The 16,211-nt window shown below is 37.1% G+C and overlaps 1 protein-coding gene across 3 annotated transcripts in view; it reads right to left on the bottom strand.

Moving 5' to 3' along the window:
- Positions 1–991: 991 nt before the first annotated feature.
- Positions 992–16,211, bottom strand: part of LOC148155064 (uncharacterized) — a 34,794-nt gene continuing 19,574 nt past the window's right edge. The window contains exons 1-22 of one of the 3 annotated variants that reach the window (XM_088014063.1): positions 11,158–12,888; positions 8,291–8,349; positions 7,794–8,177; positions 7,414–7,701; positions 7,013–7,309; positions 6,223–6,603; positions 5,102–5,389; positions 4,720–5,013; positions 4,444–4,482; positions 3,882–4,238; positions 3,486–3,782; positions 3,278–3,386; positions 3,108–3,155; positions 2,346–2,372; positions 2,210–2,257; positions 2,108–2,134; positions 1,990–2,028; positions 1,887–1,913; positions 1,763–1,801; positions 1,609–1,674; positions 1,487–1,520; positions 992–1,173 (exon numbers count right to left, since the gene is read on the bottom strand). In XM_088014063.1, the coding sequence (XP_087870189.1) occupies positions 1,147–1,173; positions 1,487–1,520; positions 1,609–1,674; positions 1,763–1,801; positions 1,887–1,913; positions 1,990–2,028; positions 2,108–2,134; positions 2,210–2,257; positions 2,346–2,372; positions 3,108–3,155; positions 3,278–3,386; positions 3,486–3,782; positions 3,882–4,238; positions 4,444–4,482; positions 4,720–5,013; positions 5,102–5,389; positions 6,223–6,603; positions 7,013–7,309; positions 7,414–7,701; positions 7,794–8,177; positions 8,291–8,333 (3,159 nt within the window). In that variant the 5' untranslated portion in view covers positions 8,334–8,349; positions 11,158–12,888 and the 3' untranslated portion in view covers positions 992–1,146. Of the gene's footprint in view, positions 1,174–1,486; positions 1,521–1,608; positions 1,675–1,762; positions 1,802–1,886; positions 1,914–1,989; positions 2,029–2,107; positions 2,135–2,209; positions 2,258–2,345; positions 2,373–3,107; positions 3,156–3,277; positions 3,387–3,485; positions 3,783–3,881; positions 4,239–4,443; positions 4,483–4,719; positions 5,014–5,101; positions 5,390–6,222; positions 6,604–7,012; positions 7,310–7,413; positions 7,702–7,793; positions 8,178–8,290; positions 8,350–11,157; positions 12,895–16,211 lie in introns of those variants that run through there. The other 2 variants (XM_088014064.1, XM_088014065.1) reach the window with 2 other exon arrangements.

Raw genomic sequence — 16,211 nt, 5'->3', positions numbered from 1 at the left:
GCAGAATCCCTGAGGCAGAGGCCAGATTGTTTCGTCACTCATCAGCGGTTATCACTCACAAGCATCAGTTCAAACGCTTACCGCGTCCTGCCAGTCTGAGCCACTGTGGGTATAATCGCCATCTTTTCTTCCATAATTGAAAGTGCTTTCAATTATGGAAGTTAATTGAAATTAACTTCCATAACTGAAATTATGGAAGTTAAAACACTTCCATAATATCCTTAATAACTGCACTAGACAGCTTTTTAGATGAAACACTGTTTGAAACCTGACATGAAAACAGAAAACATACCACGCTCTTGTGTCAAGAATGGCCACGTACAAATAATTCATTCCAATAAATAGTGAAGAGCTAAATATTTTACATGTATAAATGTCTTAACTGTGCTCAAAACAATTAAATATTTCTAATCTTTTTGGATCTTAACTCCTCAAATTCCAGCAAAGGAACATGAAATTATGACTGTTACATGTTTAAAAAAGAAATAAGCAGAAGCAGGACAGGTCAGAGTTCAACGAGAAGTTTTTTTTTTTTTTTGCAGACTTGGCGTTTCTAAAGCAAACACAGTGACCGGCTTGTTCTGGCAGAAAAATTATTTCAGAAAATCACTAATCTGTGGTGATTGCTTTAAAAGGCGGAATGAGAAAATAAGTAAAGAAATTAACTACTTATTTTTTAATCTCAATCCCATGAATAACCATTGTTTTCTGAATGAAAACTAGTTTGTTTTTAATGTCTTGTGTTATTTTCACGTTATTTCAGTAACAAAAACCAACTTTGTTTTCAGTGCGACAAGGTAACATTTATCCCTCCCTATATTTATGAACATCTTTGAAAAATTCCTCCCGTTATTAAAACACTGATCTATGTTGCTGCTCGTATTTTGTTCGTCCCACCATAAATTTTATTTTGATTATAATCCATCTTGTGTGACACTCCATTATCCCCCCAACTGACTTCATGGCAGAGAATACAGAAATGAGGCATTAGTGACTGATTATTGTTTATTTCTTCTTTAAATGAAAAGTAAAAATTTGCCATTGAAATGAAAAGCGAGAATAACATGATTATAAATGTGAACTATAAATTGAAAATTGACAGCAGAAGAAGAGAAAGGGTATCCACATTGATGCTCAGACTGTTTATTAAATGTTGCCGTAGACGTAACAATCCTGTAAAGAAAAAATATTAAATTGGTTCATTATTGCTTAATACACTTTATGTGCTTGTATTGTACTCTATGAACCGTGCAAAAAATGTAAAACCAATGGCTCTTGACAAATATTATCAAAAATGTTGAAGTTTGATGTAATAAGAGATCATCGTTTTATAAACAATAAAAGCCCAGAGGTTTAGATTTTAGACCATTACTGGAAAGTTGATCATCGGGGAAAATTGTTATTTTTAATGTGTAGCAAGAAAAATTGACGGAAATGTCCTCACAACAGCTGTAAATGGTAAAAATCAATGTATAATGAAACTGACCTCTGGTGTGGGCGGGGCAGGTCGTCTTTGGTTACTGAATAAACAAAACAAGATAATTAATAAAGAACCAAATTAATCACTGCAGTCTTTTGAAGCCTGAAATAAACAGTTGCTCTACTCACTTCTTTGGTGACGGGTAACGCTGTTTGTTGACTTGTTTGTTGCAGACGACCACTTCTGCATCATTTCTAGGAGCAACAACATATTTCACAATATCACATTTTCAGCATTTCTGCTCATTATAAAATATTTTTGAATCCACAGCTGAAAACTTACAAATAACTGACTGTGAGGTCAGTCGAGTTGTTTGGGCGTCTGCAACAATTATACATGTTGTTCTTAGTCTACTTTTCAATTTTTAACCACTTAATGTTCTTATTTGTAATAAACAAGAAATTACCTTGAAAATCTATTCCAGAAAGACCTTCTGTAAAAGAAACAATTAACTAGTAGCAACTTTAATCATGAGAATGAGTAGATTTAACAACAAAAACTGTTCCTACCTCGTGTTTTGCCAGCCGATTTTATCTTCTTCTGATTGTCTGAAAATAATAGTATTGTGAGCATCAGGCTTTAAAACTGAGGATTAAAATGGTAGAATTAGCTTTTTGTTGTTCTTACCGAGAAAACCTGCTCCAAACTGATCTCCTGCACAGAAACATTTGTTAGTTCTTAGTATGTGTTCAACTGGGCAGTTTCAAAAATAGCTTTTTGGCTTCGTACCTTTTTTCTGGCCTTGGAGGTTTCTCTCTATCTCCCTCAAAGTATCTCCTATAGGTATTAAAATGGTTTTGGATTTACTATTTGCTTATTCAAAACCAAAAAGAAACGCTAAAGTAAAACGTTTAATTCAACTCACCTGGATAATCTACCCCAAAGAGATCTCCTGTGAAAAAACAGGTATGTAAATATCCATTTATCAGTGATATGATGTTACATTTGAGTGTGAATATGAGTGTAAAGTAGAATAATATTTAACAAATACTCATTAATATCTATAACATTTGAATCAGTTTCGTTTGAGAGGCAGGACATTTCTCTTGATGTTATCCATGAACAACTAACTGGATTTAAAAGAAAACATGCTTAGAGCAAAATTAACACCTCATATCAAAACGGGGAGCAAAAATGGTAAATTAGCACAGCACCTAAGCAAACATCTGGCATAGGTGAATTAGAACAAATAAAGTGGATTACAGAATAATTAGCCTTGCATTAGGCTTTATTTTGATTTAAAGTTTCATTTAAACTTGTTGTCTTCTTGCACTAAGTTTCTATTATAACTGCTGCTGGATATCTGAGGGTTTTGATTTAGTTGGTTTCATTTTAATAGCAACTTGCTTTTCTTACTTCTTTCACTTTTATGTTACATTTACTTAAGTAATTAAACTGATCAAGTTGATTGTTTTTAAGTAGAGGGCCCATTCCTTTTGTATTTAAGAAAATTAGAGCATATATTGGCCGTAAACCGTTTTTGGGTCGTTTGTTATTTTTGTAATTTATATGAGAGGTTTTCATATGGAGAGGGATCTGTTCCTCACTCATTTGCTCTGACCTTTTGCAGAAATGAAATGTGAGAATCTGTTTATTCTCTAAAAGGTCTTGGAGGTAAAATTCTTGCCTTTTCTCTGGTCTTGGCGGAGGCCTCACAGGGTCATCGGCGTGTTTTCTGGTGATGAGAAGATTGTAATTTCTTTAGGTCAACTTAATTGGCCTCAGTTTTGAAGGTCAACAAATATCAGCACAGTACACACAAAGCGTCTATTAATTGATTTTGAGAGGTTTGCTCACCTTTTCCTGTAGACGATTATGCCAAGCACCACAGCAAAGAGGATCAGCACTAAGATGACGACAGGAATAACCACAGGGACAGATTTCTGCATCTGGTACTTCATAGTTCCTGGTGATGAAGATTTAAAATAATCACAATGAGAAAAACCTCTCAGTTCTCTGTGTCCAATGCTTTGATAACAAACAGAGCAAATTCGTTGAATCTAACCCTCTACAATTAATGTGAATGTCCTGGTTTGATTCTTTCCACCCCAGAAGGTAGCGGTACAGTTTAGGTTTCTCGGTCCATCTCCTCCAGCAACCACAAACGTGATGGTGGATGTCGTCTTCCAGACGCCTCGTGATATCGCAGTGTCTGAAACGTCGTTGTTGATGGAAGGGACAGTCCATGAAAACTCTGGAGGATGTGATGAACATGAGTGACTGACAGAACAGGAGACGTTTACAGTCGAACCAGCATCCACTTGAGCTGGAACTGAGCTCATCACTGGTTTCTCTGGAGAAGCTGAGGATTAAGACCAACGACATTTGTTATTGCTTAAATTGTAAGAAATTTAATCAAACAGCATGTGAATGATGTAAAACATTAGGAAGGATTCTTCACCTTTCATGACAATAAAAACACAGCTGTTGTTAAATCTGTATTTGTTTGGTTTATCTCTATTTCTTTGCTCTTTCTCTCCATAGAAACAGAAAGGGCCGTTGTCAAAGGGTTTTATATCATCAATCTCCAAAGAGCAGTCTCCTTCATTCAGGTTTCCCAGAATTTTGGTCCGATCCTTGAAGTGGTCCAAAACATTACTGCGGGCATTGTGGTACACCACTCCCCCAGATTTTTTGTGCCAGATACCACGAGTCAGGTGCTGATCCTCATCATCCTGGAAACTGCAGGGGATGACCACACAGGACCGAGTCAAGGCATTGAATCTGACAGGGACGTCAGCAGCCAGGACACGGAAAGCTGTTGGAGGGGGAAACAGGACCATTTAAACTTAATAAGGTGCCGTCAGAAATTACAGGATATTCAATACAGAAGACATGAAAGTTATACAGATATACAAAACTGACAGGCTTAAATATGAAATAATGCACACAAAGAGGAAGAAAAAATAAGCAGGAAATCAGTTTGTCTTATTTCCTTGTAAGGAAAAAGAAGGTGAACTCACTATCTTCCATGTTCAGTTCTTCTTCAATCGGTACATATTCTGTAAAAAGGAACAAATAAATTAATTTAAATGTTATAATCAATAAACAGACATTTTTGATTAGAAGCTAAGCAATAAACCCAAGAGAAAGCCATAACTTTAACTGGATTAAAGATACCAATCATTATTTACTGGCCAACATTTTTTGCTGCAATTGAAGCTGTAAATCTTCCTGGTTCTCTGAATTTTAATTTAAACTACAGTAGTAAACAATGTGTGTTAGATGTAAAAACTGACTTTTTATCTGAAGAAGTGAGGAGTCTGAGGTTTCTCCAGACACAAAATGTGCAGTGCAGGTCAGAGGTTTTCCGTTGTCTTCAAGGGAGCCAATAAATGTAAGATTGGACTCAGTGGTATACGTATTACTGGATATTTTTTTGTGCTTCGGTAAATACAGCATGTCCGAAAAGTTCCACTCAATTGTTGGCGTATTTGTCTTGCACTTGTAGGACACAGAACAAATTACACTCTTTGCCACTCCCTCTGTCAGCTCTCCTGGAGGTTCTACCATTTTGATTGTTTCAAATGGACCTAAGCAAAAACGATTGAAAATGTTTACTTGTAAAGAAAACTTAAAAATCTAACCAATTTAAACCACAACGTGTATATTCATACTCACATTCAACCTGCAGGAGGAGCTCACTTTTGGCACTTTGTCCACCAGGATATCTCACAGTGCACTCCACCTTCTTGTGGTCTTCTTCTACATTCCAAGTTCGTTCTATCGTTCTTTCCCAAATGCCGTCTGACAACAAGGAGTCCACGGTGCGGTCTGTTCCAGGAATGCCACTCAGAGTCAGATCAGGAGGAGCAGAAGAACATGTATGTTGCACTTTACAGGTAACCCTGCTCTGCTCTCCCACCCTAGGAGCATCAATGATGCTCATTTGAGGTTCTTGTGCATGATCTATAAAGATACAAAGAGAATTATGTTAATCAATGTAGATATTTAAAGTACTGGTGAAAGAGTGAAAGGAAAAGTTAAACATACATTTTTTTAACCTAAACAACTATTTTACTAGGAAATGAGAGACAAAAACAAGTTTCTTGCTGCAATGGAAATAACTGCAAGGGATGTGAATAATTGTGAGATTTATTTTGCATAATCAAGAAGTTGTTTTTCCAGACATGTTTTGATGTATGAAGTTCTGTTACGCTGCTCTTGAAAGTTGATAAATAAAACAAATGAGTGCATCTGCTGTGAAGTCAACCAACTGGACCTGAGACGAACAAAGAAGGGCAACATTTAACCCTTTCATAGTGGTCACTACAGTGGACAGCTGTCTAAAAGCCATTTTCTTGTGCTTTTTGTGGATTTTCATGTTATAAAGGCACACAGACCACTGAAGTGGACACTAGTGCATCATAAAATACATTATCAACTACTGGCATCAGCTGGAAATGCAAGAAATTATTTTTGTTAAATCCAATATGGCCGACAGACAAAAACGCATGCCAACCGACCCAATCCCTCCTTCTACTGTAGACAACTCTTATAAGCCCTAAAGAACAATACTACTGATACAATAACTTTGTATTTGGAGAAAATAATAATAAAAAATAAAAATAAAAAAAAATAATAAAATTTTGTTTTTACAAAAATTTTTCCTAACTTTTTTTATGCCTTCAGAAAATCAAAAGAAATTTGGAGAAAAATTCTGACACAAAGGATCTTAATTCATGCATGAAAGGAATATATATATATATATATATATATATATTTTTTTTTTTTTTTCTTACCTGAAACCATAATTTTGGTGCTTTTATCCAAAAATGAGTGTCCCTGTGAGTGGTAGGAGGTAATTGGGTTGATATCAACCCATGGATAGAGTTTATCCTCATTGTGAGACATGTCCAGCCGATCTATTTTAAGACTACAATTACTGTCTGACACAGAGCCACTCAAATGTGTTATCCCATTATATCTGCTCAAAATATTTGACTGTTTTTGGTTGAATACGTCTGCACGTCCATTACTTTGGTACAAGTACCAGACAACTTGGAGGCCACTCGGTTGGGTTTCGCTGTAGGAAAACTTGCAAGGAATGATGACACATGACCCTTTCATTCCTGTTACACTTCCTGGAGTAGTGAAAGACCAATCCAGATTGAGCATGTTTCCTGTAAAACACATAGAAACAAAATGGTAAAAATTTTTGATGGGCCACATTAATTTAATGTCTACATTTGAATGTTGTATTTCTAATAGCATTATTTGTTGTCTTTCTTCAGATATTTGTTCTCTGGTGGCATTTGGCAACTAAATAGAGTGGTGGGAAAATAAAGTCACCTTAACTCCTAAATCGTGACTTACAGGGATCAAATGCCTTCACTGCAAAAACAAAAAATCCAACCAAGTATTTTTGGTAGTTTCTACTGCTAGTATCTTAATAAACTTAAAATAAGACTAAATTAACTTACAAGTAACCTCTCAGCAAGATATAAGAGCTGGCTTTAAGTAAATAATTCCTTAAATTGCAGAAGAAGTACTTTCACAAGAAGTACTAATTTAACTATGATTGGCACTCACGTTTTACCCGTATGGTGGTGCTCTTCTGCTGGGTCTGTCCTCCAGGAAATCTTGCAGAACATGTCAGATAGTTTCCATTGTCTTTAGCTGATGCCGTAAATGCCAATGTGGAAACAGTTTTCCTCAAACTCCCAGAGGATTTAATATCTCTAGTATTAACTGGCATGTTAGCGTAGTTCCACGTGAGAACTGGTGCATTGTTGGAGCAAGTGTATGAAGCTTCACATGTTACCTGGCTTGCAACTCCTTCTAGATATTCAGTTGACAAAGAGCTAATGCTCAGTGGTAAAATGGAGCCTAAAAACACAAAGAACAAAAGAATGGTTAAAGCTTTTCCAGACAGACAACCTAAGTTTAGGACAGAGGTGATGCTGATTTTAATCTTGAGAGTTATCACTCACATTGTGCAGCTAAGGTTTCAGATGTTGTTGCCGTTTTACCTCCTGGGTGCTCGACAGTGCACTTAACGACTTGAAGGTCTGTCTCTAAGTCTAAAGTGGCTGTTAAAGTTGTCTTAGAAGTGCCATCAGATAGCTGAGTATGGATAACTTTTTTGTTTTTCATTGCGATGTTGAAGCTAAGAGTTGGCGGACGGGTGGAGCATGTGTGTTGAGCAGAACATTGCACTGTTACAGAATTTCCAACTTTTCTTTCACCGAAGATCATAATCTGTGGTCGCTGTGGCTGTCCTACAAAGGAAATGTAAAAACTTAAAAACTTTTTCAATGACATACTAATGAACTGATGTTCAAGGCAAAAATCCCAAAACAAACAAACATACCAATTACTTCAATTGTTACAGTTGTGTCATAGAATGCATATGTGCTAGATCCAACATTTTCTGGATCCACCCAAGGATAAAGCTTTTGTCTGTGGTCGTTCCAGTTCACACGTTCAATCTCTAGAGTGCATGATTTCTTATATGTAGAAGTGTATACATAGGTTCTTCCTCTATACATGCTAATTACATCTCCAGGGTACCAGTTGTCATAAACCAAAGGATATCCCCTGCTCACATACTGGTACCAAACAACTCTGTCTGCTCTTTTAGGTGGATACCGATTGTAGTCAAAGCTACAAGGGATAACGAGGCAGGAATTCAACAATCCTTTGATATTTCTTGGCATGTCAACGCGCCAAGCTTGTGTTGCCGAGTAAAGACATCCTGCAAGAGAAAAGTAGTTGTAAGTCAAAATTATGGAAGTAAAAATTAATCAGTTGCATCAAATTAAGATGGTATGTAATATTACGCCGTTCAAAAGAAGAAAACCAAAGTACCCAAAAACCAGAGGTGCAGGAGCAAATGTCTAAACCAAAACATCTTGATGTAAAGGTATCTGAAAGAAACAAATGAGGTGCATTTGTATTATTTATTGAAACAACTTATCATTAATGTCATGATGTGATGTTGTTTGTGGTGAGGAAGACGCTCGCAGGCCCAGGCAGACATTAGAAAGTGTTTAGTGACAAGTCCAAAACGTAACAGAATCCAGAAACATGAGTAACAACTGGGAGGAACAAGACATGCAGTGACAGACAGTCGTACAATAGACGACGACCCGACAAGAGGCAAAGACAACAGGTGGGTTTAAATACACAGGCAGGGTAATCAGGGAACTAGACACAGCTGGGATCAATCAACAGAGAGGACAGGACACAGGAAACCCTAGAAATAAATACACAAAAACACAGATCACCACAATTAAAGATACAAACAAAATCTTTTGTACCATTTTAAGTCAACCAAATTTTGTTTAATTTCCATTTCTGTGCAGTTAAAATGTTCCAAAGATGTAAAAAGACTGGTACCCATCTTTAACAAAGCTTCCTACAGTTTCTTTCTGTTCCGCTTTTTTGTTTTCACCTGACTAAGTTCTCATCTGAAAAGCAAAGATGACTTTGTAGTGTGGGTTGTGTTTTGCATGCATGAGCTCAAGTTGTTAGAGTAGAAAGAAAATGGCTACTTTACAGTTACTTTGCCATCTCCCCATTTTTTTACCCTTTAAGAGGATCATCTTCATGTTTTAGACTGTGTTGGTTTCAAAATTCACATGAACAAAGAATAAGTTCACACCACAAAAAATGATTATTCTCAGAATTCATAATCAGAAATTATGAATTAAATACAATATCTCAAAAATGGACTAGCTCACTTCCTTGTTTACATTTGTTTGGAATTATAAACAATTTAAGAAAGTAATCGGCATCTGTTCTGTCTTCACTACTTATTTACCATGCCTCTCATTTTTATTATCTTGATCAAAATCTTAAGATCAGGTAAGGAATTTCAAATATTTGTAATGTGTGGTGGTGGGTCCTATTTGCTCAAAAGTACTAAAATAAAAAAAAAGAAGAAAAACAAAAAAAAAACTAAAAAAAAAAAAAACAGGAGCGAAAAAATCAGCAAAGAGAATCAGTAATCTAATAAAAGCTGCATTTAAACTATTCAAGAACTCAAAATTATCCCATAAATATAGTTTTCTTATTATTTTTTGTCAGATATTCACTCTGTTTGGTGGCCAGGGCGAACCACCCTTTCGGCATCCCCCCGTTCCACAAACCGTGGGTGTGGGGCTCATGCCCTTTCTGAAGGCATCTTTTTTTTATGTATTTATAGTAACATCCTCATTAGTTTACTGGAAATGCTGGCATTATGCATGTTTAAAAACTTTATTTATATGTGAGCAGCAACAGAGGTTGGGCTACTCAATGCTGATCTCATTTTTTAACCTTTTTTTCTGCTTTTTTAGGTCAAATCTCAGATTTTTGGATTAGCTGGCAAACAAAATGTTTAAATCTCATTTATAATAAATTATCAAATCTGTTTTGCTTGTTGCACTTTTTCTTCTTCCATTTTAAAGCTTATTTTAAAAAGTGGTTATTATTCAGTAGTGTGAGATGAAACTAGTTGTAATGTTTTTCTCTAAATTAAAATATTGATCATGAGTCTAGCTGTATAGATCTATTTATTCAATATTCTCAGTTTTTTTGCATTCTCATCTAAATTTCTGATAAAGGTGCTTAATTTTACGTTTTACTTCTGTTTTTCGTGACATTAAAGGTTTTAACATGGTATGTTGTTCATCCAGCTCACAGTGAATGCATGGATATCGACTGCTGCACTTTCCAATCTGCTTGGTTCATCTGACCTTTTCTGCAAGCTGTATTCAGGACAACTCAGTACATGGCATTAATTTGAGTCAAGTTTCCTGTTCCTATTATTCAGAAAAATGGCTCAAGCTGCAACTTCAGAAAACAAATTCTGATCTGGACAACCCAGATTCTTTCATACAAACATTTTAATGAGCCCGACTTAATAGATGTTTGTTTTTTCTTCTTCTCCCAGGTTGAGCCAAGCAATTCAACTCCGTACAAAAAGAAAAACTTTCACATATATTCCAGTGATCATTTTACAATGTAGGTGGTTCAAGGAACAGCTTCAAGGATTCATGTTGTTCAGATTCCTTGAATCTGATTTAAGGCTTAAAGAACTTTATAAGAGGAAGTTTGAAAAGTTGTTTCATATGGAAAAGCTTTGTGGATTCCAAATATAAATTCTAAATTATTTCATGAAAACGTATTGAAGCAGAACATGTTTCCATGAAAGAAAGAAGAAAACCACAATGGGTTAAATCTAACATTTAGATCAAATCTAATATTTAGATTTAACCCGTTGAGAGAATAAAGTTGCCAGCAATAACATGTAAACTTTGGAAAGCAATAAAAAAATTACAAATGGTTTATGCATAAGGGGTGAATGTTAATTTGCCATTTTCATTACCGCAATAATATTAAACAAAAAATCATAAAAAGTAAAACAAAATATAATTTACTTATGCTCTTTAATTGTCCAACTTAATTATAAGATTACATTTTTTTTTTTAGAAAAACAAATAAGAAAGTTCTACGTTCTGCATTCAAATAGAAATATTTCTTCTATTCTTTTAAGGAAAGAGGAAGATGTAATTTCCTTGAAACATTTAGTGCAGCAAAATTAATTATTTCCCTTTTACAGGTATTTGCTCTAATGAGTGAATAAAAAATAAAAATGTTAGTTTCTTTGATGTGAGTATTCAATTTAAGTTTTAAAAAAAGATATAAAAAGAACTTATTTGCCATATTCTTTAAAGTTAAGACCAACTTACCTTCTGATGTGGATGTTTATGGGAAATCTTTCAAAAGTGCACTATTTAATGAAGTCCTCCCTAAAACTGTGGGAAGACGATTTGACTTGGCATCTTACTGCTCTGTCAAAAGGATGCTTTCAAACACACATTTTATATAAAAAAAACCACAGAAAATACGGAAGTGAAAAAAGAGAAGTAACAGGCATGTGCAGAGGGTTGATGGGGGGATGAAGTCCCTGCTCATTTTATCCTTGACATCCCAAGGGCCCATTTTTTATTTATTTATTTTTAACTTATTTTTTAGGTGACCTGCTTGTGCCCCTCATCAACAGTATTTAGCTAAATATAACAATTTAGCAAAATAAATTAGTCCGGCTGCCCTCGGTCTAATAATGAGTCTCAGTTCCTTTTGCCTCCATGTTGTTCAGATGGAACTGCGCCCTCTATCAATGAAATTATGGGCAAGAATATATCTTTTTATGAACATGCATTTGTTTGTAAATAAAAACGTAGGTCTGAAGTTGAAGTTAGAAAAACGTTTTATTATTATTATTTTTGTAATTGTCCTTGCAATAGCAGAAAAAACACCCTCCTCACCCTGAAACACAGAAATGGTTTGGCTGCAGAGCAATGGTGGCTCCAGATTTTTTTTTTTTTCTGCAGGTGCTAAGGAGGAGCTAAGCATTTTACTGAGGATGCTATCACTGGTCTTTTCTCCCCTATAGTTATCAACACACACGCATCATTTTTATTTTAATCAGACTGATTTGCATTTATTTGACACTTAGACGTCAGCATGAAGCCTTGAGCCATTAGTCAGATTACTTCCAGATAATAATACATTGTTTAGGTTAATCCAGCATTTATGACAAAGGGGATACCCAGTTATTGACCCATTGCAACTGCGTCACTTAATCATTCGAAGCGCCATGATGTACATCATAAGTGAGAATCGGGAGTATTGAACTTGTTTTTCCAAGTTGTTTTTGTCAGTTTATTCATGATTTCTACTTGCTGGAATCAAGCTAATTTGTCTGTAAATGTAGCACACCTGGTTGGGGCTCATAGACGGCGGTATTTACAGATAGCTTAAAAACTGACCCGAACCTCCTCCCTTCTGATGTGTTGATCAAATTACTGACTTTGCCTGAATTCACACCACATGATTTATGTCACTGTGTCATAAACAGCGTTTCCCCTTAAGCCGGAGCAGCTGTAAAAATGTACAGAAGATGAGACGCTAATAATTTTTTTCCAAACATGCTAGGCTACATGACGGCGTGGCATTGTTTCCATGGTTACTGATGGCTACCTTCTCCATAATGCAATATTTGTTAGCTGTGTCCGAATTCAGGGTCTGCATCCTTCGAAGAACTGGTCTTCGGAGGACGGGTCCTTCGAAGGCCGGTAATAAACTAAGACAGGAAGAAAAATATCTGTGGATTTGGACAGGTCTAGCCTTCACTACCTGCCCCCGCCCCCACCTCAGCGTAACTCATGTTACTCATGGAGGCTGGTTCTAGACCAGATTTACCACAGGGGCCAGGACAGTCAGTGTTTTTCCATGGCAACACTTGAAAAAGAATGAAACAAACAAACAAACAAACAAACAAACAAACAAACAAAAACAGAGCAATATTTAATCATTTGATATAATAAGTGAGCCAAGACCCACTTGAGTCTCCATGGATTCAGTTTGCAGATCCCTGGCAGATGGAAAGTGTGATCCTATCTCCATACAGCAGCTAAAAGTGCAACACTATAATTTTTAATTCATTAAAGTAAAATTGTGAAGGTAAAAATAAATCAACCACTGAGTATTAACATAAGACATTTATATAGTATAACTTCTTTGGTTCGCCGTTGGCCCCCATCTAGAACCGCCCCTGGGCTGCAGGTCTGCGTCTGGTGCACTGACCACTGAACAATGAATTCATAAAATATATAAACATTTCAAAAATACAACATACAGAAAGCCCTAACAAACCTTTTAAAGTAGGAAGTATTTATATAGGGTTAATCTAATGTAAAGTTCTAATGTTCTTTAAATGATGATTTGTATTATTTTGGCTGATAAGCAAATAATCAAACCAATATAGTCGACTAAAAGCACAATAAGAAACTTAATCATAGAAAAATGTTACCATATCAGGGTCTGCAGTTCCTCTCCTGAATCTGTCTGTTATCACACTGCGCCACAATGGACACTTTTTTTTTAATTGTCTGTGTTCATCCTCACTAACATTATGCAGCCTGAGATTTGCGTTTTCCTTCTCACGTCTGTATCTTTACGAGAGGTATTGCTTCTAAGGATGGTGGAGAATCGGGTCGAGGATGTTTTTAAAAAGATGTGGGTTGATAGCAGCTCACTGCGGCTGCGTAGTGTCCGTCTCTAGGCAACCGTGACAACAACATCGGTCCGTAGCGTTCAGGGGTCCTTTAGCTCCCGCAACAAGAATTTAGCTGGCCTTAATATTTCCTGTGTTTTATTTTGGTCATTATTGTTACACTTAGTGTTGATATGTGTGTGATAGGTGTGTCTATCGGATATTTATATAAATATCGTGTCCCGTATCGGTTCAATACGGGACGCAACATTTAACAGCCAAATACGGGACGATTCCGTATTTTACGGGACGGGTGGCAACCCTAGCAAAGGATAATAGAGAAATAATCCAAAGTGTAATAGAAAATACATATATGTTTCTTTCACATTCAGAAAAAGACATTTTCAGCATGTTGGGCTCTGACTCGTAGCATCTTTATAGCTAAATACCGTCATGGTGAAACTGAGCTGGGAAGCAGACTGAAGAACAGCAGCTCCAGCTCTGATCCTGACTGATCTTTCCTCACTAAATCCCCTGATCTTCAATGAACTTCTCCTCTAACAGCGGTTTTTCCATTTCTTTGTTTCAATTGGAAACTTCTCATCAGAGAGGTCAAAGGTCACATGTGGGGTACCCCAAGGCTCAATCCTAGGACCCCTTCTTTTCAATATTTATATGCTCCCGCTGGCTCAGGTTATAGCAGGAAATAGGATTAGCTACCATAACTATGCGGATGATACACAGCTCTACATCACGATGTCACCAGGTGACTCTGAACCCATCCAATCACTGAACAGATGCTTAGATCACATAAATGTGTGGATGGGCCAAAACTTTCTCCAGCTGAACAGAAACAAAACTGAAGTTATTATCTTTGGACCGAAAGAAGAGCGAACTAGAGTCAATGCTCAGCTTCAGTTATTACAACTGAAAACCAGGGATCAGGCCCGAAACCTGGGAGTAGTGATGGACTCTGACCTGAACCTTCAGAGCCACATAAAGACAGTCACAAAGTCGGCCTTCTATCACCTGAAGAACATCTCCAGGATTAGAGGACTAATGTCTCAGCAGGATCTAGAGAAACTCATCCATGCGTTTATCTTTAGCCGTATTGATTACTGCAACAGCATCTTCACAGGTCTGACTAATAAATCAATCAAACAGCTGCAGCTGATCCAGAACGCTGCTGCTCGCGTTCTCACTAGAACCAGGAAGATAGAGCACATAACACCAGTTCTAAAGTCCCTACACTGGCTCCCTGTAGCTCAAAGAATAGACTTTAAAATACTGTTGTTAGTTTATAAATCACTGAACGGTTTAGCACCACAATACATTAAAGATCTGTTATTGCTGTACCAACCATCTAGACCCCTCAGATCTTCTGGTTCTGGTCTGCTCTGCATCCCCAGAACCAGAACCAAACGAGGAGAAGCAGCATTCAGTTTCTATGCACCACGGATTTGGAACAAACTTCCAGAAAACTGTAAAACAGCTGAAACACTGGGTGCCTTTAAATCTCAACTTAAAACCCACCTGTTTAGAGTTGCTTATGGCAATTGATGCCTTCTATGTATTTGCGAGTGACTGGGAGTCATTGCGCGTATATAAAACCCTGTAAATTCTAGACTAACAGGTAACCAATTAAAGCACAAAATCCGCGTAGGACAGCGAAAGTCCTAGCGCAAAATTTTCGCGAAACAGGCGGACGGAGCCTGGTGCTGCAAGGCTGGAGGCCTTGTCCTGTTAGGCTGTGATTTTATCTTTTCTTTTTATCTTTTTATTACTTTCTTTTTCTTTCTCACTGTTTAACCCTGTAAATTCTAGACTAACAGGTAACCAATTAATGCACAAAATCCGCGTAGGACAGCGAAAGTCCTAGCGCAAAATTTTCGCGAAACAGGCGGACGGAGCCTGGTGCTGCAAGGCTGGAGGCCTTGTCCTGTTAGGCTGTGATTTCATCTTTTCTTTTTATCTTTTTATTACTTTCTTTTTCTTTCTCACTGTTTAAAATTATGTAAAGCACTTTGAAATGCCTTGCTGCTGAAATGTGCTATACAAATAAAATTTGATTGATTGATTGATCAGCTCTCTCTCTTTAGAAAACAGTATGAAAACGTTAGCTGCTAAGCTAACAATCAGCGGTTACCTTCGGGCCAATTAAGCTACATAGGAAATATTTTTTGGTTGTTTAGAAGCGAATTTCTGGCTGCAAAGTCAAGTAATTCTGATCTTTCATCCTTACCTGGGGAAGGTAATCCTAATGAATCCAGTTTGTTTCGTAAAACGGTTGAAACAAGTCCACACAGCACAGGACTTAAGAAGCTCCGATCACCCTGCTGCCACATAGAAGATGGCGGACGCTGTTACATACGACTCAGTGCTCCATGAGGCGTCTACATATTCGTGTCTATAGGTGCTATGACTTTTACAGGGGGAGCTATAGCACCCCGTAGCCCCCCCTGGCGCTGCCACTGCTGCAGAGAAAACTTCAGACTTTAATTTCATCATTCTGTCCCAGTGCTGGACTAAAAGCCTGGTTCGCTACAGGCAGCCTGAGTCGGTCCCACTGCTGTGGGTCAGAATCAGATATTCTATGAAAACCAACACCACAACTGTCACCATGACACAGCTCAAAGCCTCGGTACCGCCGGCTCACTGTTAGCTCTCTGCTTCACCTTAACGTTACTACCAGGCGGTTCGCACTGGATCTGGGCTGGAGATGAGCGGCTGTGAGTAGAAGTTACT

This window comes from Poecilia mexicana, unplaced genomic scaffold (assembly GCF_051168715.1).
Source record: "Poecilia mexicana isolate PSO_F unplaced genomic scaffold, ASM5116871v1 scaffold_16, whole genome shotgun sequence".
NCBI classification, from domain to species: Eukaryota; Metazoa; Chordata; class Actinopteri; order Cyprinodontiformes; family Poeciliidae; genus Poecilia; species Poecilia mexicana.
Note: the sequence above shows the minus strand (reverse complement) of the source record. Positions and strands in the feature narration are given on the sequence as shown.